The 21580-nt window shown below is 45.2% G+C and overlaps 2 protein-coding genes and 1 long non-coding RNA gene across 21 annotated transcripts in view; 1 reads left to right on the top strand and 2 right to left on the bottom strand.

The window, feature by feature from the left end:
* LOC310661949 (acid-sensing ion channel 2) overlaps window positions 1–13765 on the bottom strand; it is a 384099-nt gene extending 370334 nt beyond the window's left edge. For 2 of the 4 annotated variants that reach the window (XR_014504182.1, XR_014504183.1), the window contains exons 1-2: window positions 13261–13765; window positions 7552–9205 (exon numbers count right to left, since the gene is read on the bottom strand). Coding sequence is in view for 2 of the 4 variants with exons in the window: in XM_083408671.1 (XP_083264797.1) it covers window positions 7552–8133 (582 nt within the window). In the remaining 2 variants the exon portion in view is untranslated. The remainder of the gene's footprint in view (window positions 1–7551; window positions 9206–13260) is intronic. The other 2 variants (XM_083408671.1, XM_083408672.1) reach the window with 2 other exon arrangements.
* The window catches only part of LOC310662055, a 359048-nt gene that overhangs the window by 260971 nt on the left and 76497 nt on the right, over window positions 1–21580 (top strand). The gene's annotated exons all lie outside the window — the stretch shown is intronic.
* ATP6V0A1 (ATPase H+ transporting V0 subunit a1) overlaps window positions 19286–21580 on the bottom strand; it is a 41622-nt gene continuing 39327 nt past the window's right edge. For all 16 annotated transcript variants that reach the window (XM_083408556.1, XM_083408566.1, XM_083408569.1 and 13 more), the window contains one exon: window positions 19286–21026. In XM_083408556.1, the coding sequence (XP_083264682.1) occupies window positions 20933–21026 (94 nt within the window). In that variant the 3' untranslated portion in view covers window positions 19286–20932. The remainder of the gene's footprint in view (window positions 21027–21580) is intronic.

Below are 21580 nucleotides of genomic sequence, written 5' to 3'. Positions count from 1 at the left end.
AACAGCGACAGCCTGAAAGCAACCCCAAGTTAAGCCAGTAAATAAAATTAAAATAAAATAAAATAAAATAAAATCAATTAAATTAAATTAAATAAAGTCACTAGGCTTTGGGTGTGTTGTTGCTTGCACAAGACTTACTTCATAATAAGTATGTTTAGGATTTACTGTGCCCATTAAGTAGATATGAGTGTTGTTTTTTATATGCATTGGAGGGCAAAACTGTCCCCAGTCCACCTATACCAACTCCCATGATCCCTAGCTAGCAGGACCAGTGGTCAGGGATGATGGGAATTGTAGTCTCAAAGCATCTGGCGGGCCGAGGTTGAGGAAGCCTGACCCATACTCACTTATATCCAATGGACACTGGGAAACACAAGCCAGCAGGATGTTCTCCTGCACAAGCCCTACTGCAAGTGCAAACCATCATTCATTTAATCCCAAATATGGTTAGTGCGGGATGACGTCCTGAGATGCACTGTGCTCTTGGTGGCTTTCTTTGCATGGCCTCTGTGCAAAATTGCAGGAAAACCACAACGTGAGTCAGCTGGGAAGAATGGCAAATTGTAAAGCATGCTCATGTTTATTCAGTTGCAATTCATCCTCATTGTTTTGACGGGACACAAATTCATTTGTTATTCACGGGAATGGCACAAACGCTCCATCAGCACTCGCCGTTAGTTAATAGCCACTTAGGGTACCGATTTTCATGTAAGCTCTTCTAGCAGACACTATGAAAGGCTTCATTTGTACATCACAGGACACTTCCTTCCCCCATCAAGAACTGGACAAGCTCTTTGAGGCACTGCATCTCTACCTGCTCACAAAGAATCATGGGTGCTTTGATTTTGTGATCACCCTTAAAAAAATGCATGTGTCTGGAGTTTGGGTTGCCAACTTTTTTTTAAGCTCCTGTGTTTTAACAGAAACTTGATATGCAGGATGGGTGCTCATCTCTATACTGTGAAAAGCTTTACCGGATCTTTTTGGAAGATCAAGTTGCCATTAAATGCACAGGAACAGGCCTATTCATTTCCCCACCCTAATCAGTTGGCAATCTTGGGAGTTCACATTTAGGATTTTCTTTGGCCTTCTAGTATATCCCAAGGCGTGGGGGGGGGGAAGGGAAGACAGTGACTCAGTTTGAAGGCCTACAAAGAGCACAACTGCAATGCAAAGCATGACCAGACCCCAATAGGCTGTGGCTCAGCATGGTCCATCTCATCCACTCTTCTCTTATTCCAAATTTCTCAGCTCTGAGTCTTGCTTGGGAGAGGTTTCCTTTAACTATCACATCTCCCCATTCTAGGTCTACTCACATCGGCTGTCGGCAGAGAAATACAGGCAAGCTGTCTGACAGTGACACCAATATGAGGAAGTCACACAGTAAGTGCCTGGCTGTGGCCTAAGCTCCCAACCCCCCATAGTTCCCTTATTGTTTATTTATTGGTAGTACATTTATATTCCACCTTTTGTCCAAAGAGCTCTAGGTGGTACACACTCTTCACCCATTTTATTCCCACAACCACCCTGTGAGACGGGTTAGGCTGAGTCACAGTGACCGGTCACCCAGTGGGCTACATGGCTGAGTACGGATTTGAACCCTGGTCTTCCAAGTCCTAGTCCAGCACTCTAACCACTACATCACATGGGCTACATGTTATGGGGGAGTGATTAAAGCAGAAGAACAGGGTGCAGTAGAGGCTTTTAAGAGATGTTATCATATTTACAGGCAGGCAAAAGCACCTTGTGGACAATTCAGAGCAGGGCTCCAGGAAAGGTTTGGACTGGAAGCAGGGGAAGGGAAGGGTCTTGAAGTCCAGATAAAGAGTGCGGAGGACCGCATTTGGTCCCCAATTTTGAGGTTTGCCCACCTCTGAAGGGATGTGGGGCCATCAATGGTTAATAGCCACTACAACAGTGACCTGCAACACAATTTTGCCGAGGTGTGGCGTGCTCCTCTTCAGGGTTCCAGCCAGCTAGCCATGTTCTTTTCCAGTATTCTCCATTCGATCCACCCTGTTTCTCTCTCTGTTTTCTAGTTCCCGTTCCCCCAACAGTCAATGAGAATTCCTTGCCCACTGTTATTGGGTTATTTTGGATTCCTCGCCACCTCCCATTTAAGATTTCCCCTGTAAAGTTTTTTTTGTAATTCTATCAAGGTTCCCTCAACCCAAACCTATTGACATGCATGGATTCTGGCTGTTCTGGATGCGGAAGGACCAGCACTTGCCTGGGAATTCAGGAAATAGAGGAAATGGCAGTTAAACGGAACTTCCATGTTCAGAGTCAATATATCTCCAAGTACCAGGTGTTATAATCAGAAAAACAGGGTGAGCCGTCACCTTCAGGTCCCTTCGTACAGGCATCCAGAAGCATTTCGCAGTTGCTATTGGAAGCAGAATGCTGGACTCAGTCTGATCCAGCAAGGCCATTATTCTGAAATAACCTCTCTCTGATTAGTTGAGTCTTATTGAGATGGCTTATTAAGGCAGCTTCCCATCTGTTTTTGTTGTTGCTTCCACAGCAAATTAACACCAATTTGCACAGAAAGCTATGGTGGGCGGCAGCACATTGAACGGCAAAAGGGCCGTGCACATAAGTGCCTCTCCTAAACCAGTTCCATTACAGCTCTTTGTAAACACGCTCAGCACCTCAATGGGAGAGTTTCCTGGGGCAGAGACTGAGAGATTGCAGAAGAAACCTCACCCACCCACTCAAAATCAATTGGGTATAGAGCACACTTGAGTGGAAGGACAGTCACAATTTCTGTTTCTTTCCAAGAGGGCTCCCAGGCCATGTGCAGCCATGAAAAGTAGAGCAGAGCATTCACCACGCCAACCTCAACATCCTCCTCCCCTCCAAGGCCCAGCTCCTGCCCCTATCCTGTCAGTTCAAAACAATCCCTCCCACATACAGACATATACACCCTGCAATTTAGCTTTCGTAGGATAGCCTTGCAAGTGTTGATTCCCAGGCAATCGCACTGCATCCTGTCCATATGTTACAGCAGCCAATTAGTATGCATGCTTGCTCTGGAAATCAATGAGATATAAAGTTTGGAGACCAGACTGAAACCTATGGTTTAAACTGGCCTTTCTGCTTGGTGATATAAAACGACAATTCAAACCCGAGACATAAAACCATCACCTTGATTTATATCAGTCTATTTACCTTGGTTTGTTTGGGCTGATATGGGGGGGCAGAATCGGGGTAAAGTTATCAAAGGTTGGGTATACATACTTCAAGGGAACATGATAAATTTTCATTCTGCTTTCCACCAAGTTGTTTTTGTGTGTGCTACTTTTGGTTCACTCTCTTGAGGGGTATTCACACTCAGGCACACCTCTCAGAAGCTCTTTGTTTTAAGATGCTACAGCTAAAGCAAAATTTGTGCTTCCCACACCCTTTCAACACCCTGTCATGTTCAAGATCAGCATGAATGTGGACAGCTGTTGGGGGTCATGAATAAAAATGCTGGTATTTTTCATATGCAAATTTGAAGAGGTTGCTTTGTGCTTACCCTCCTTTCACTATTTGTTCAAACCTACACACACACACACACACACACACACACCCCTACCCCTTCTCTTTCCAGGAGGCAAGATCTCATTTACCTCCACTAAGACCCAGAGAGGGACAGGCATGCACTCGTGTTAGGGAAAGCAGCCCTATACTATGGAAAGCAACAATGGATTAGGGGCAGGAGAAGCAGGATCAGACAGACAGAAAGCAAGCTAAGTTTAAGGAGCAAGACTTAGATTCACTGCAAGCAACAATCCAAGACTGGAAAAGTAGTGAGATGCAATCAAGTAGTTCTAAACAGCACCTGTGGATCTGCTGGTTAGCAGCCTCTTCCTCCTAGTATATGTATACTGCTTGAATGTGTATAATGCTTCCTCCTAGTGTGTATAATGCGTGAGCATGTGCTGTACAATTCCTCTGTTATGCTGGCCTCTCCACGCCCACTTACTGCATCTCCCAATATCCAAAGTTAGATTGCAAGCTCTTTGGGGGCAGGGGCCTATTTTCATCACTAGCAGGGCTTTTCAAGTAGTCTTGGTCTCTGAACCTGCCCTCGCCCCCAGAACCTACTTAATGCAGTCTCACATAAAAGCCAACAAAAGTCACTAGCCTACAGATATTTGAGAGCTACACTGCCTACACACGTAATCATTGATAGCAGGGGAAAAGAAAACTTCTACAAAGCTACCTTATTATTAAGTCAGATCGTTGGTGCATCTAACAGCACTGTCTACACTGAATGGCAGTTGTTTTCTCAGACCTCAGCCCTGCTGCATAAGATCCTTTCAATTGGCGACACTGAGGATTGAACCTGGGATTTTCTGCATGCAAAACATGTGCTCAATTACTGAACCACAGGCTCTCTCTCTCTAAAGCAGCCTTCCCCAACCTGATGCCTCTAGATGCTTTGGACTACAACTCCCATCAGCCCCAGCCAGCTTCCCTGCCTACTGGTGTTTTGTACTCACCAGAGGCAAGCAGGCACCTTACTATTTACAAGCTAACCCTAACACAGAAACACACACTGATCCAGAAAGCTTCTTGGAAATTTGCCACAACAGCTTCTTAAAGGGAAAATAGTGTGTACACTAATTCTCCCAAATACACACACACCCCTATACAACTACTCCACAAATTTAAAAGCTCCTGCAACCACCCACTCCAAACAAGCATTGGGGGTGGGGGGTAGGAATGCTATAGAATGTGTGAATTCTATCGGAGCATCATGAATGATGAATCCTTCCCCCTTTCTGGATGACAATCAAGGTTCTCACAAATTCTTTCATCAGGTTTAGAGTGGTTTCCTTCAGTGAGTTCCCGTCAATCAGACCAAACTTTCAATCCTGGGAGCTCCTAGCACGCATCCAATATCTGTGGTTTATCATTCCCAGGCATCAGGAAAGTTTAACATTCTTTTTCTATGAAAATAATCTGTGTGTGTGTGTGTGTGTGTGTGTACCCATACGTACCACCACCACCCCAAACATCATAACATATGAGAGCTGGTGTGGTGCAGAAGCTAAAAGTCTGAGTTAGAGACCAAGAAGTTTACAGCGTGAACCTCCCTTCTGTCATTATCATACTACATTATTGTACTCCCAGTGTTTCTCAAGCATAGGTCCCTAGCTGCTGTTGGACTACAACTCCCATCATCCAGCTAGCTAGGGATGATGGCAGTTGTTGTCCAACAAAAGCTGGGGACCCAAGTTTGAGAAACAAGCAAAGGGATGGCCCTGCCGCACAGAAGCATGAAGAGACTTCCTTCAGGTGGCTTGGTGGGGTGGGTGAGTAGAGAAAAATGAAGGCTGGAACTGTGTCTGAACAGTGCAACAAGACTTTGTAAAATACTGCCCCTGCGGGGGAGATGGGCATTTGGAGTCAACCTCCAACAGCAAAATGCTTTTGCCTGGTACTGCATTGTTACCCATGGGGATCATAAAACTGACCTACCATACAGGATTGTTGCAAGGATTCTAAACAATATAATGTACATTAAGTGCTTATGGCTGTGTTCACTATACATTTAAAGGCCCATGGCTCACCCTCCCCCCCAAAAAAAGAAAATCCTGGGAAGTGTAACTCACACCTCTCAGCAACCTACAATTCCCAGCACCCTTAACAAATTACAGATCCCAGGATTCTTCGGGGTAAGTACTGTAATATGCAGGTGTGTACACATTTTAAAAAGTGACATGAATTGTAATTAATTGATGCCCCAATCCCTAGCCTCGTTGCAACCCACCAGCACCCACTTGTGTGCAACACTCTAACCTGCAACTTCCCTCAGAGGAAACTAGTTCCTTTCCATGTGAGCCCTCATCCAGGTCCCAACCAAGAGGAGAAGAAAGGTTTGGTAGGTAAATAAACTTACCAATTTGCTTTTTTTTTTTTCCTAGCCCTACTCCTGGGGGTGGGCTGGGGGGTTCATAACAGTTTGAGAAAGAGAAAGGAAGTGGGTGAAGCACCTACCACCCCAGCATTGCTCCATTTCCCCACCTTGGGCTGCTGCTGCTGTTGAAGACAGAGAAGCAGGTTGGGGTGAAGCAGTCACTCTAGAGGACAAGAAGTTTGCTGAACAGTAGCATACAGGAGGATATTATGCTACACACGTTCAAACTCCCACCCACTTCTATGCCCTGATGTTGTCATCTTATCTTTCTGGCCTGGCTCCAGTGTCTTTAATGGCAACTAGTAACAAAGACACAATAAAGTAAGTCAATTCACACCACTCTCCTTTCGAAGCTGGGAAAAGCTTCACTGAGATTAATGTCTATGTTTCCAGTTGCTGTTCAAAGCATACAAGCAGGGTCAAAAAACTGGTTCACACATGCATGTTGTTCCCTTGATGACACTGCACCCGATGGCTTGGCATGGGAACGTGTGAACCAACCGCACTGAAAAGCACTGTGTTGGATGAGATACATGGGAACATGAATCTTTTATCTGCTGTGACTCACGCATGCACATATACACAAGCCACAGTCATCAAATGAGAAAAATGCATGTGTAAATGGTTCCGTGGGGAAATCAGGCAATCCTATTGTCCACCACACATCAGCCACAGAAGTAAAGTTGCAACAGGCCAGAACCACCAGAAAGTGACAGTCTTCCTTATCTCATTGCACCCCTTGCCACCCATCAGCCATAGATCTCTCTGTTTTCCCTAGGGCCAGGAGCAGCTCAGTGGTAGGACACATACTTGGGTCAATCCTCAGTTTCTCCAGTAGAAGCATCCCATGCAGGAGGGCTGAGAAAGACCAGTGATGTGGAACTTGTGGCCCTCCAGCCATTGCTGTCTCCCAGCTCCCATAAGTCTCAACCACTAAGGGCAGTGATTATAGGAGCTGGAATCCAACAGCATCTGGAGGACCACATGTTCCCATTCCTACTGGAACATGAAATCTTGGATGACTGCTACCAGCATAGAGAGCATTTAGATTAGATGGACCAACAGGCTGACTCTGTCCAATACAGTTTTGTACCTTGATCTGAACCATTATCAGCAAGAATGCACAATGCTATTTCAACATTCGTTTGCTGCCAAGCACCATCCATTGGCCACTGATCTCTACATCTTCCATTAAGCCATGAATACAATCCTTCTCCCCACCCCTCCTGTCCCGTACTTCCAGAAACTGCAACAACCAGCCACTAGAGCAGGGATGTGGCCCTCCAAAGGTTTGATGGACTCCCATTTCCATCAACTCCAGCCAGCATGGTCAGAGGTCAGGGATAATGGGAGTTGCAGTCCATAAACATTTGGAGGGTCACAGGCCCCCCACCCCTGCACTAGAGAAAGTAGAAACATTAACAGGCCTTACATCCTTAAGCTTTACACTCTTCACAACCTGAAAAGCCCATTGGCCACAAGAATAGCAGACAAACCTGCTTTAGTTCAAGACAGCTGGGTCACCAAGATATATCAGCCAGGGTCTCTCACAGAGATACCCAATTTTCACTTCTTGGGTTGTCCCCATTGCCAAATGCCACCAATGCCAAAAGGAAGGCAAAACTCTTGTTTGTACTCACAGTTGTGAAGTTCTTCTCGCCGCACTCCTGCCCCCGGAACTTGCAGTATAACAACATCTCCTTCATGTCATGGCCCACACGCCCCATGAACTCACTCATGCTGAAGACTTTGGCTCGGTGATGTTGGAAGTTGGCCTTCTCTCGCAGGATGGCCAAGACTGCTGGGTCAGCAAGATGAGGGTGAAGGACCTGGAGGTTGACGTCCAACAAGGCCAATAGGTCACCAGCATGATACAGGTCATTGGTAGTGAGGCGAGAGAAGCGGAACCCGTTGAGGTTGCAGATGGTGACAGCTGGGAAGACCAGGCTGTGGGCAACGACCTCATCCACTCTGGTGACATGCTGGTAGGAGAAGTAGTAGACCAGCCGCTCGGAGCTCTCCACCAGAAGGAGGCCCAGGGAAGCCACAAACACCAGAGCCCACAGGGCCCGCCGCACAGTCATAGGTCCATAGACAAAGATGTGGCGGATTCCATGGAGGGTTGAGGTGTTGGCAAAGATCTGGAGGCTGGAGGGCTGGAGGCTCCCCAGGCTTCCCTCGCTGGTGCTCTCCTTTAAATCCATGGAGAAAGGATTGGTCATGAAGGTGCCACTTCCCTCCTCTGACTGCAGCCAGTTTCTCGTGCGCTCCAGCTTTCCCTCATGGGGTGAAAGAGGCAACAGAAGCAGCCAGCAAGCAGGGCAGCTGCATGTGAGTGTTTGGGTGGCAGTGGGGAAGGTGCTTGCTGCGTGCTCTCCCCAGCAGCCTGGCAGGGACAGTGTGTGTGGGGAGGGGGGGGGGTAAAATGTTTATTTAAAATCCATTGCAACTCTACCGCTTGATTTCCTCGCTGCGATAAGGAGGACTGGTTTTATTTAGGGAGACACCAAGGTGATGTGGAAGAGATGTGGGTGGGAAGGCAAGGAGCAGCCAATGGAAACAAAGCCCTCCCCCTTCCCTTTCTCTCTCTCTCTCTCTCACACACACACAGAGCTAGTGATGAGATTACCAGTGTGTGAGAGTGTGTGTGTGTGTGTGTGTGTGTGTGTGTGTGGTGTGTGCGCATTTAAAGGGGAGCAGTCCAAGCTGCTTGCAACCCATCCGCTAAATAAGTCCGAGCTGCTTGCAACCTATCAGCTAATGTTTTATGTGGAAAGATGCTGCTGCCTGCCTCTGGAGCCAACACACTGCAGAACAGAGCAAGGTTCTTGAAGGAGCGGGAGGACTAATACTACCACCGCCCCCACTCCCTGCTGATGATTTTCCGGGCTGCTGGATTCCAGCATCCATCTCCTCTCTTCCCTTCTCAGGCTGCATCCCCTACCCATGTCTTTTAGTCTGGGAGCTCCTCAGAGATGAAGCCAAGAGGACGACAGACAAAACTCGCAGGACAAAGGGCTGAACATGACCAGGCCTTCGTGTCACAGCAGAGCATCTGGGAAAGATTTGACAGCTGTACCCCCAGTAGTTGCTGGTGCAATGAAGGAAAAACAGCCAAGGCTGAGCTCCAATGATGCCTGCCAAGAAGGATTCGCCGGAGAACGCACTGGCAGCAGCAAATAAGTTTGCCTCTTTTTTTGCCCTTTAATGTTTGCCATCTGTCTTGACAGGGTACCATCGGCTCCATGAACCACCACACTTCCCTCCTTCCTCATCTGATCCCAGGCTGACAAACTGCAGGAAAGAAGAGTTTATCATCAGGGTATGTTACAATGCCAGCCACATTGATTCTAATTTCTTATAAAGCTAATTCTATGTTACAGGGAAAAGGAGGAAGTGTCCAGAATTTAATGAAAGCTTAGCCACATTTTTGTCAGTGTCTTAAAACTCAGAGATAGACAAGTAAATGGCAACAGCGTCTTAAATGTGTTTATCAGTATACACTTGTGTGTGTTCGTGCATGCATGTGCGGGGGAGGGGGGAGAAAGAAATTTACCACATTAATTAGAGACTGAGAGCATCCGTATATGAATGCCAATATTTGGCAACCTTCACTGTAATATGTATACACACACTGTTTTAGCCAAAGTTAAGCACTTTAGGGCTGCAGTCTTTGGTGCACGTACCTTCAAGTAAGTCCCATTGAATTAATTGGTACTTCTGAGCAGAAATTGTTAGGATTTCTCTGTAAGCAGATGAACTAGGGAGCAAGTCCCACTGAATACAGTGAGGGTTAACGTCTGAGAAAACATGCATAGGATTGTGCTGTTATTCCCATTCATTTCAATGGGAGGCTTAGGCACATAATTAAGCCTTGCCTGCAGGACTGAATGAGATGTCGAAATGCTTAGCTTTAACTGGATCGTGCTCATGAAATATTGCAAAAAAGAGAGGAATGTGCAAACGTTTACTTTTCTGTCATATTTGTACCCCAGACTTAATCCAAGGACCTCAAGTCAGTATATGTGGGGTTCTTCTACAACCACAACAATCACATGAGGTAGGTTTTAGGATGACAGAAGGTGACTAGCCCTAGGTCAGTCCTGTGAGCTTTGTGGCTGAACAGGGATTTGAATCTAGGACTTTTCCGCTCAAAGCCTAACACTTGATTCACTACACCATGGCTGCAATCCTAACCATGCTACTTGGAAGTAAGTTTCATTGAGGTCAATGGGACCTGTTTCTAGATAAGTGGGGTTAGGATTGCAGCCTTGCTCCTCTATGAAAATGCAGAATAAGCACATGTGGGTGAGTGAATATATTTTAAATGAGTGTCTAGTTATGTGGACAAAAGAACTACTTCCAACCTCCACAGTCAGTGGCAGTTTAACTCATTATTACTTATCTGCTGCAGATACTGATACCTATTTTCAACTTTCCCTCCACCCTCTCAGTTTCGCAAAACATTTATCAATTTTTACAATTCCTTGCAGAAGTATTTTATCCAGCACTTTTCTTTCCTCTGATTTTATATCATGCACTTTAGCACGCACATACAAATTTCATAGCAGCATATAAAGGGGTCACATGAGCAGATTTTACATGTCTTGTAATCCACTTTTATGCATGTCAACCTGAAAATAAATTTCACTTAGATAATGTGGCTTATTTATTTATTTATTTATTTATTGAATTTATATACCGACCTATAGCCAGATGTCTCAGGGCGGTTCACAGAACGAAATCGGTTCTTGGCTTAGTCCCAAGTGTGCACAGGATACCAACTTTAAATTTTGAAAAAGCACCAGCAGGACACACCATGGGGTGGGGAGGTGAAAAAATAGATTATCTGTGGAGCAGGTAGTAGGCCTTTCATGGGCTATAATGCTTACATGCATGCATACCGAAACAAAACATATTCAGGGTTGCGCCAGATGTGGAAGAAGATTCAGAGCAAGAAGCCAAAGTATGACCATTGGTATTCCCACAATTTTTATTTTTATTCTATTGTGAGCACAGGAGGAACAAGATTTACCACCACAGCAGGTAAGTCTGTGTGTTCCAGTAGTGGCTGGCACCTGTTAGGGCTGATAGGGTGGAAGGGAGGGAGCCCAGCAGCAGGTGGCACCAGAGCAAATGACAGGTAGAGCCAACTAATTCTAGCTTTGCCTCTATCCTCTTCCCTGCTGAGTTTTACAAGATAAACGAGAGGAAGCTGGCACAACCAATGCCACCCCCTGCACAGGATATTAGTAAGAAGGCAGGCAGGTGGGTGCTGGCTGATGATGGTGGAGCAGTGCCCCATTCACCCAGATGCACCAGCTACCATTGCCAGTGTGTACCTGGTCTCCAGCAAGCAGAAGACCAGTTGAATGTTTCTCTTCCGCTCCCTCCCACTCCCCACCACTCCATTTTGCCTGAATGGCAGCAGAAATGAATCCGCTGGCAAGAGATGCCCATGTGTTCCTTTGCTACCCTAACAACCAATACTTAGAGGGCCATTAGCTTACCAAGAGGCTGGCCTGGCTATTCCAACAACTGAATCCTCCATTAGATCTTAAGTCTTGCTGGATCCAGGAATTACAACAATATTGCTTCTGCTAACAGCCTGCATAGGTGCTGCTTCTGGCCGTATTCAGTAACCCTTGCTTTCTAGGGCTCAGTTTATGCAAGAAAAGTCAAATGAAACAAAAAAGCAAGGGGAGCCTAGAAAATCCTGCCCCCTCCCCTTCATTGGCTAATGCATTGGGGAAGCATGGTCTTCACTTCTTCTTACACCTAACAATCATGCCACTATTGTTGCTTTAATTGGCAGAAATTGTTCCTAGAAAAGTAGAGGGCTTGAATTCTTGCTCGATAATATTTGGTCTTATAGTGTTTTATTTCTTTATTCATTACTACTTGTATATATGATGTGATTATCATAATTATTATATATTATCTTTAATAAAATATTTTGTGTTAAAAATGCTTTTTCAAAAAGAACAGTGCTCACATAATGTTAAGGAAAATAAATGGTTACGGAGAGGCTTACTAGAAATGGAATTCACAAGCCTCAATCTCTCCAATCTTAGCCAAATCACGAAGCCTCCTGCAACCTCCACCTCCCTTAATTCAAACATTAAGACTAGGAGCTGGAAGTCTCGAGTTCAAATCTCATCCCAACTAGGCTGCTGCTACCTCCCAGACCTGACATCTATAACACAGAGGAAATAACCACTCTAGCCTCCTTAAAGAGATATTGCAAGACTGTGACGCTCTATATCTTTAAAGCACATTTGAGTACAGCACACACACCCCTCAAATAATTCTGGGCACCGTAGTTTGCTAAGGGTTGCTGGGAATTGTAACTGTAAGAGGACCAGATTTTTTTTATTATTTTTTTTAAGGGAAATAAATGTGTATCTTTCTCATAGCAGACCTTGTGAGGATAAGCAGCTTTTGAAATTAAAATAAAAAATTAGTAATCTGGGCCCAGTGTAGGGCAGCCAAATGTCAATGAACAACAAAGAGATATAGTCACAGGAACAAATTAAAAAATATATCAGCAAACAGTAGAAACAAAAACAGGCAAATATGATAGGCTAACCGATAAGATTCACCAATGACGAGAAACTGAAATCATTCAAACAATACAATACAAGTAAACAACAAATCAATCCTCCGATAATTATAGGACAAGTTTTCCAGGACTAAAATGCATTTCATACTTATTTTCAATCAACTGAAAATGCATATGAATAGCAATTGGAGACCCCTTGGTGTCTCAGTTTTCTTGCAGATTTTCTCTTCATTCAGGAGCGCACCAATATACTATAAACTTTGAAAACAGCTTCACCCACTATATGAAGTAGAATATATAATGCAAGACCACCACGCATAATATACTGTAGTTAAAGATGCCTGTTGATTTCTGTTAGGTGCTAGCATGCATCTGAATACAAACACCAGAGTAGTAATTTTGAATTAATGCAATATACAAAATTAGGATATACAGTCATGGGAAAAAGAAAGTGCACCCTATTTGAATTCTGTGGTTTTACATATCAGGACATAATAGCAAAGGCATAACTAATTAGTGTTAATTTTTCACACATGGCTTTTCCATTTTGGCTTTATTTCTGTTAAATAAATCACAACACAGTGTAATATGCCATGCGTCATTCTTCACCTGAGGTTGTATTTACCTAATTTTAAGACCTGCTACAGAACAGAGGGTTGTTATCATGTCTTCATATGTAAAACCACAGAATTCTAAGATGGTGCACTTTCTTTTCCCCCATGACTGTATGAAATTACATTACGGCAAAAAACAAACAAACAAAAAAACCACCACCTCACATGCTTACCTTCAAAGATGAAATCTAAAGCTGTGGCACATTTTCTTTCCTCAACGTAAGTGAAGGCATAAACGGTACTCACTTCAAAACCCCCAAACTGAGGCCTTCTATGGCAGTGAAATTACCTACTCATGAGTTAACACAGCTTAACAGGTGACTCCTCAACTTTAATGAGGAACTAGCCTTAAAATACAATTAAAGAAACATGTGTGATAACCTGCCAGGTCCTAGTAGCAGCTACTGTTATGGTCTTCGGTCATGCCTGAACCCACCTACACAATTCCCAGAGTAGCTGAATAATCAATCCCTCTTGCCAGGAAACTTTAGGAATTGTCACTCGAGGATAACAGTCCTAAAAACTCTCAGCACCCTTAGCAAACTACAGTTTCCAGGATTCTTTGGGGAATGTCATGCCTGTTTAAAGCGGCATGTTTCTGCTTTAAATATATTGCAAAGATGGGGCCTGAGGCCTTCCTGCAATCTGAGGCACAAGAGGCAAGGCCTTTTTCCTCAGAGGCACTAGAGAAATTTACCTGTTGCTTGCATTCCAAAAGGCAGTTAAAACCTCTTTCTTTCAGAAGGTTTTTTTTTAAATGGGATTTGCTGCCACTGCTCTGAAATGTTTTATAATTCTTCCAGAGCCTCAGTTTTAGTTTGACTTGGACCTTTCGGGATAAATTGTTTTAATTTCTGCCTGTCACTGTAACGGAAAATCCCGCCTTCGGCATTTTTTACAAGAAGTCAGGATACAAATGCTGTGAATAAACAGACAAACAAACAGACGGTAATGAAGAGATTATACTTCAGAAGCTACATGAAAGAATATTTATCTTGTTCTGGAAGCCTGGAGCCAGTGACCACAATCTGACACCCACACAATAAATGCCCTCCCTTCACAGGCCTGGTTTACATCACTAAGAATTATGCTTGGGGAAATAAATAGGAAATTCAAGTGGGGGGAGAGTGGAGGGTTGCTACTGCAGAACGTGATCACAAGATGGCGGCAAAGAATTAAAATTGGGAGATACATATGCCTTTGCGAAATGTCTGGGGCCTGTGTTTATTAGTTTAAACGTGAAGTCTGGGTTGTGACCAGTTGCTATGCTGGAGGAGGAGAAATGGTGGACAAAGTGTCCAATTGCCTTAAAGCTCTGAGTGGTTGAGAGAGGAAGAAGCTCAAGGTATTAATTTACAGGACAGAGGAGGGGGGGCGGGAATTTAGTTGACTAGCCTTGTTAGAATTCAATTGGGCAGGTTTCCCCCCCTTCAATACAGATTTTAAATCCCTGAAGCAAGAGAGCATAGGGCTATACTAACTGAGGGCTCCTCAAAATGGCCCTCAAAAATGCTTGTTTGCTGTGCCCACAACCAGGGAATAATTTAGGCCATGCCATCTTCCCCAGTTTTTATCTTGCATTCGTAATATTCCAACACACAGTTGACATTCAGCCAAAATTTTACGTAGGCCTCTGAATGTTATTCTCTCGATAGGAGCTTTTTCTTTTAGCCGGAATTCGCCAAAACTCAGTTCCAGCACCTCTCAGTTGGGCGCCATTGCCATTGTAAGAGAACAAGGGAGGTGTTCGTGGTGAGTTCTGGCACCTCTTTTTCTAGAAAAATAGCACTGTTCTCGATAAATAAATATACAGTGGTACCTCTGGTTGCGTACTTAATTTCTTCCGGAGGTCCGTTCTTAACCTGAAACTGTTCTTAACCTGAAGCACCACTTTAGCTAATGGGGCCTCCTGCTGCCACTGCGCCACCACTGCACGATTTCTGTTCTCAACCTGAAGCAAAGTTCTTATCCCGAGGTAATATTTCTGGGTTAGTGGAGTCTGTAACCTGAAGCATATGTAACCTGAAGCGTATGTAACCCAAGGTACCACTGTACAGCTCAAGTGTCAAAAGTCAGGGTAAAGACGTACGTCTTCAGCATTCTCCATAGGTTGTTATAATGAAGGCGACAGGCACACCTCTAGTATGAGCACCATAGGTGCCAACTCCCTGGGTGCCCAAGCACCCCCAAAATTCCACATGAAGGGGCTGGGTACCCACAAATTTTGGTGCCAGGGCCTTGCACACTGCATAGCACCCACAGCCCCTGGCACCCATGGTCACAGGGCCAAGTTGGCATTCCTGATGAGCACTTGTGAGTTGGGCCCAGAAATAAAATGGCAACCAGCACAGCTGTTTTAAAACAGGGGGTATGTGAGATCCAAACAGAACCCTTGCCAGTAATCTGACTGCTGCAATTTGGACCAGTCAAAGTTCCTGAATTGTCATCAAGGGCAGCCCCGCATAGAGATCATTGCAGCAATCCTTTCTGGAAGATACCAGAGCATATCTGGAAGATATTTAGGATGGTTTGGAGGTTAATGTGATGTATATCCTGTATTCAAGGACGCGGGTGGCGCTTTACCTTTACCTATCCTGTATTCAATCATAAATCCACAAATGTGCCACGGATCACCTGCATGAAGTTCATTACCACTGGGGTTCCATGGACCACAGCTTGGGAACTCCTGCTTTAGCAGGTTTGCTTTTATGGTGTGCTAGAAACATTGTTTGATTTGTGATTCTTACTTTGCAAATGCTACCCAATATTTGAGGTGGCAGTCTTACAGTCTATCAGTGTTATTTATGAATGTACTGTGTTTTTATCTAGCTTTTCAGACAATTATCATCTACCGAAACAGCTCACATCAGTTAAAAAGAGAGAGGTACAGACCCTGCCATCAGGCATGCAAACAAAAAAAGACCAGACAGACAAGGAAAGGGATCTGGAGGGAAAAGGCAGAGGAGCCTTCAAGGCCCCCTCCAGATATCCTTTTTATCACCAGCAAATTTATTACCCACCCTTCACTAGCAGGTTCCAGGGCAGGTTACAACAATATAAAATAGCAAACAGTACAAACCGATTACAATCACAGGAATAGGGCAGGCCCTAAAAACAGACATCTCAGGTGCCAAAGGCCGGTTTTCATGGTGCATTATTATTCATGCTCATGATGGTATCAGGACAAGTTATTCATGGTCCCACTTTCAGTACTGTTTGTACAGACAAACCTTTTTGGAGCTGACACACTGCTTTGTTTCAAAGCAGTGCGTGCCCCTGTAACGCCTTGGTGACACCCCGTGATTTTTGTATACCACAAATTTCCTGGTTTATTTTTTGACCCACTTTTGGTGCTCTATAGTCCCCTTCTACTCAGCAATAATACAGCAACACTGGGAAAGCACCCCAGACCAACTAACAAAACAGAAGGATGTGCGGACTGTCCAGTCTAAGTCTACCACAATGCACTAAATCTACCACTGTATCAATGCCATGTTGCAGAATACATGCCTCATTTTAAAAATAATAATAATCCAACCAGCTTGGAGGGACTGCAACTCTTTAAGGTCAAGACAAATTGGTGAGCTAGGCTGATTGTCTCATGCTGGTGGCTCTTTTTCCTGTTGCTAATGGATGAAAGCAGAGTGCTCTTTCCCCCTTACTTCTTCAGTAGGCACTTGTGTTCTTTCTGGGTGAGTTTTCTACAGCTGCTTCTTCTTTGGCCAATGGATAGTTCAAGGTTAGCCTCTCCCTTGCCTTTATGTTTATTCCTGGGAAGCAGAGGGTGCAGCGTCACCAAGGAGCCGGCTCCATAATGTGCTTCCCTGCTACTCTCCAGTCCCAGGGCTTACTGTTACAGGCTGCAGTCTTTACACTTACAGACTACAATAAAGTGTTGTTGTTTTGACTTACCAGCAGAGCCAGTGAAGCACCAGGATCATGAGCAGTGGAGGGCAGGGTGAAGAGACATGACAATTCAATGTTAAAAGCAGAAATGAGGAACTTGTGGCCCTCCAGGTGTTGTCGGACTCCTAACTCCCATCAGCCCCAGCCAGCACAGCTAATAGTCAGGGATTATGGGACTTGAAGTCCAGGAATATTTGAAGGGCTGCAGGCTCCACCATCCTGTCTTTAGAGGAACACATAAAAAAAAGGGGGGGGGGTGTACAGCAAACTCACAGAGCCTTTGGCCAAAGGAAGTTGCACAGTACCTCTATTCCAAAAGAGGATGGGTCAAGTCTGACCACCAGATAAATCTGGGGGTGGGATGACAGTGTGTGGAACCCACTAGGGAGGAAAGGGAAACCAAGAAAAGCCTGGCTCAGTCTTTTCCAGCTCTCACCAAAAATGCCAAAGCACTCAACCATCATGTCTCATATCCCTTCTCTCCTACATTCTGATTGTGCCAGCTGTCACCCAGATATTTATACCCACTGCCCCCAGCTAACTTTCTTCTCTAAAAAGTGCTAAGAGTTCAAACTTTCACAGAAACCTTGCTTCCTCTTTCTGTTGCAAAAAGCAGAAGTGCACATTCGCTGTGGTTAGGCATTCAGAGATGTTCTGATGTGATGCATTTTCAAGCATTAATCTCTCACTTTCCTTATAGTGACAAAGCTGGTTCATCACCAGCCTTAGAAGGGATTTGCATTCTATGGCTTCCAACCAGTGCCCTTTCTCCACCTCCCCTCACCCCAAGGGAGTGTCTCTCAATCACTCTTTAAATCCCAGCATGCACATGTGTAACTTGAGATCTTATCCACAAAGCATCTTGCTCATCTTTTATTTATTTAGGACCATCGATGTGCATGGTTTTTCACAGAGGCCAAAGAGTCCCCTGGTACCTTAAAAGAACATGCAAATTTAATGGTGGCAGAAGTCACATAAGGGAAGGAGGAGCATGCAAACCTGAGGTTTGCTCATTTGCAGCTCATTTGCAGCTATTACAAACAGTATGAACCATTGTGACTGAACGGCAACATCATTTGCACTGAAAAATAAGAATCATGTGCACGTTTGGCATGCTTGGAAGAGGCTAGGCAAAAACCTATCCCAGATGTGCTAGTTTTCAATGCACAAGGGAGTTTTTGTTTGCTGGAAGGAACATAGGTTTGTGCCGACACCATCGACCCGCTCCTCTCATATCCCATGTGGTTCTTCTCCCCAGGCACTGTGTAACAGATCCAGAAGGCATTTGTGAAGCACTGCAGAACCTTTGCAGAGAAAAAAGGATAGCACACGCTGCTCCACTCCTCTCCCAGCCCACTTAATGTTTATTCTCATAATAAGGATGGCTCCATTGACAGCAGGAAGTTCCCTGCCCTGAATTCTGAGTGAGCATGGTTAGGATTGTGCTGTAAAGACACTAAACATACGACCCTTTGCAGGCTGTGTGCAACTTTAGGGAAGAAGTGAGCCATTCTGGAGCAACTATAGCCATGCACTGCAAAACACAGGAGGGAAAACTTCCCCACAAGAAGCTGACACGACACAGCTGTCAAGGGTGGTTTATAGCGCTGGCTGCAATGTAAAAGGTAATGGACGTTTCAAGTATCAGCACACGTTTTGCAGCAGCTGTGAGACAAATAATAACTTGCTTCCTTCACTTCTCCAAGGAAGCTTGTGCTGTTGAGGAATTACCCTAAACCCAGTTATGCCAATGGGAGGACAAGGGCATAACTTCCACCTGCATCACGGAGAAGGCAGCAAGCTCTGGAGTTTCTCTGATATAAAACAGGATGTAGAGCTTTTTCTGTGGTCTTAGGCCTACCTGAAAGACCACCCACAGGAGACAGCAAGCCCAGCTGTGTGGATTCTGGGATTCCTTGGAAATTAGAGGGTGTTCCCCTCCACTACTTCTTTTTTCTAAAGGAAGTTTTCAGCTCTTGTAGCTGCAAATATTTGTTGGGAGTTCCACAAGCCAAAGGGGAGGCTGAAAAAGCTTGCCCACGCAGTCGCTGGCTGTAGGCAGGACTTTGCCTCTCCCATCGGCAACACAAGCGGAAGCATGCAAAATGGCAGAAATGTGGAATACACCCTGCAAATTATGAGAGGCAATCCCATCTGCATCATTCATACCAACCCCAGAATTCAGTTTTTAGACTGCATTGGGTGCAATATTTATTAGTTGACACAGCCCAGCCAACCACCTTCCGTTAATCCTCCCCACTCCAGAAGAAGAAGACCAGGACACACAGGAGATGAGATGAACTAGTTTAATAGACACAGTGATTGACTGATGAGGACCAGCGGGGGGAGGGAATACTTCACTTGTCCAAAACAGTAACAGTAAACACAATGACCGGTTGCTCTCTATTTCACACATACACATGGCAGCACCTGATACTTCAGAGTCTCTACTCAAGAGCAAATAAGGGATTAGCACCTGCCCATAAAGTTGCCACACCAGTTCCGGTGCTCTTGCCTTTAGTGCACGACACAGGTGGCCTCATACCGAGACAATTCTAGAACAGTGCATGCTTAAGTCACACAAATACACACGGATCATATAAATACTCAGCATACAGAGGCACAGAAAGCCCAGCCTCTTTCCTATGGCAAAGGGAAGGCAGATGCTGCCCGCCCTTGGGAGATTCCTATTTTCCTAGGGAAGCCCACCCTAAAATACACAAGGGCTGCTGTGGATGGCTTTTACAAATGCTCAGTAGTAATCGGGGTGTGCAGGTTTCCCCACCCTGCTTCTTCTTTCCATCTAGTAATGTCAGGGTTACATAGGAGCTTCCTGGAGGTGAAAGTCCCTCAGTTTCCTTGGAACAAAACAAGCCATTCAGAGTTGCAGGCAGGGTGAGTCAAAGTTTCCTTATTAACTAATCCTGCAGAGCCAGGCACAAGTCGGCTCTGCAATGGGGCAGGCAAGCAAACTCCCTCCCTCCCTCGCCGGCCTGCTCTTGTCCAGGGAAGGGCAGTTCCAAAAACATCCAGTTGTAATGCCATGTGGGGGGTCACCTTTCCCAAAGAATCCTTTGCTTTCAGTCAGAGTTTCCTAGAGGATTACGCCCACACAGAGGGGCGAGGCAGAGAAGAGGGGACAAGATGTAGCTTACAAGCAGTTGAGCAAGAGCAATGAGAGGGGGAGGGAATAGCAGCCTATGCTCTGCTCAGAGGTCAAGCTTCAAGCTAGGACGTGTGGCAGGCGCAGGTGGGGTGGGAGCTCTCTTGCCTGTCATGTGTGTTGCCTTTTAAGTAATTTTATGATGGCAATTTAACTGAGGGTATGGGAGAAAAAGTGCCAGTAAAAGAGGAAAATCTGCCCCCAGCAAATCGCTGGATAGGCATAAAGCTGGAATTCAACTTTTGCACAGGGCAAATCTGGGACTTGTTGCTAGTAGTCCAGTGTGCTGCTCTGGAGGTCAGGAGAGATAAGTGTGTGTGGTTGGACTGAGGAATAATGGCCCCTCTGGCAAGACAATTTGCCAGAAGAAGCTTATACAAGTTTCTAGTCCTGTGTGTTCTTGAACTGCACTTCACTTTCTGGTACCAAACTGAGCAGCTAACATGCTTGTTATTAACAGGCTGCAGATGGTTAGGATGTGCTCCCCCACGGTAGTCTCTGTCTGTGCAACTTGAAGGACACTGCCACACCCCAGGACCTGCCAAGGTGATTACAGGAACAATATTTTCTTATGATTCTTAGGTTTTTCCTATTATTCCCTTTCTCTTTTGAGTGGGGTTCTCATGAGAAAAGCACAATATTGTCACACTAGCAGCTCGACTACACAACCGGAGAGCTATACAACTTCAGATTTATCACACACAGGTAAACACAAACACATGCAGGAGGGAGCCAAGGTTTACTGCCACACATCCATCCAACTGGCCTCAAGAGGATCATTCATCAAATCTCCCATCACGGATGTTGTCAAATGAGAAAGGGAGGAACTTGAACCCGGCGCCCATGTAGAACTTGTTCTGAAATTCCACCCTAGTGAGAAACAAAAAAAGGAACACAAGAAGCAAACAACCATCAGCTCAGGAGGCATGTCAAAGAATTTCGAGATTCAAAAGTGGCAGTGACCTTATCCTTTCTATGGTATTCATGTTTTACTACTGCAATGTACCGTTTCAGATATCCCAATTCCCTGTCCAAGTTTAAACCCACAGCCCCCCTCCCGGTTGCCTTTGCAGAAGGTTCAAATTGCAGCAAATGTGAGTGCGTATCAGTGCAAGGACTCAGGCATGCAAGCGATAACAGCACTCTATGCCCAAACGTAGGAATGGGGAACCTCAGGTCTGGTGGCTGAATACAGGCCCCTCTATCCAACCCTCTGGACTCTCACTGGCTCTGCTCCACACCTCTCTCAAGCACTTCTGGGTGGATGGGATGTGTCCTTAAAGTGGATCAGGCTAAAGGCCCATCTAGTCCAGCCCCCTGTTCTCACAGTGGTTAACCCCATTCCCATGCGGAGCCCCAAAGCAGGACCTGAGCGCAACAGCACTCTATGCACTCATGAGTCCAAGAAGTGGGCATTCAGGGGG

This window comes from Podarcis tiliguerta (genome assembly GCF_965153285.1).
Source record: "Podarcis tiliguerta genome assembly, chromosome: 13".
Taxonomy (NCBI): domain Eukaryota; kingdom Metazoa; phylum Chordata; class Lepidosauria; order Squamata; family Lacertidae; genus Podarcis; species Podarcis tiliguerta.
Note: the sequence above shows the minus strand (reverse complement) of the source record. Positions and strands in the feature narration are given on the sequence as shown.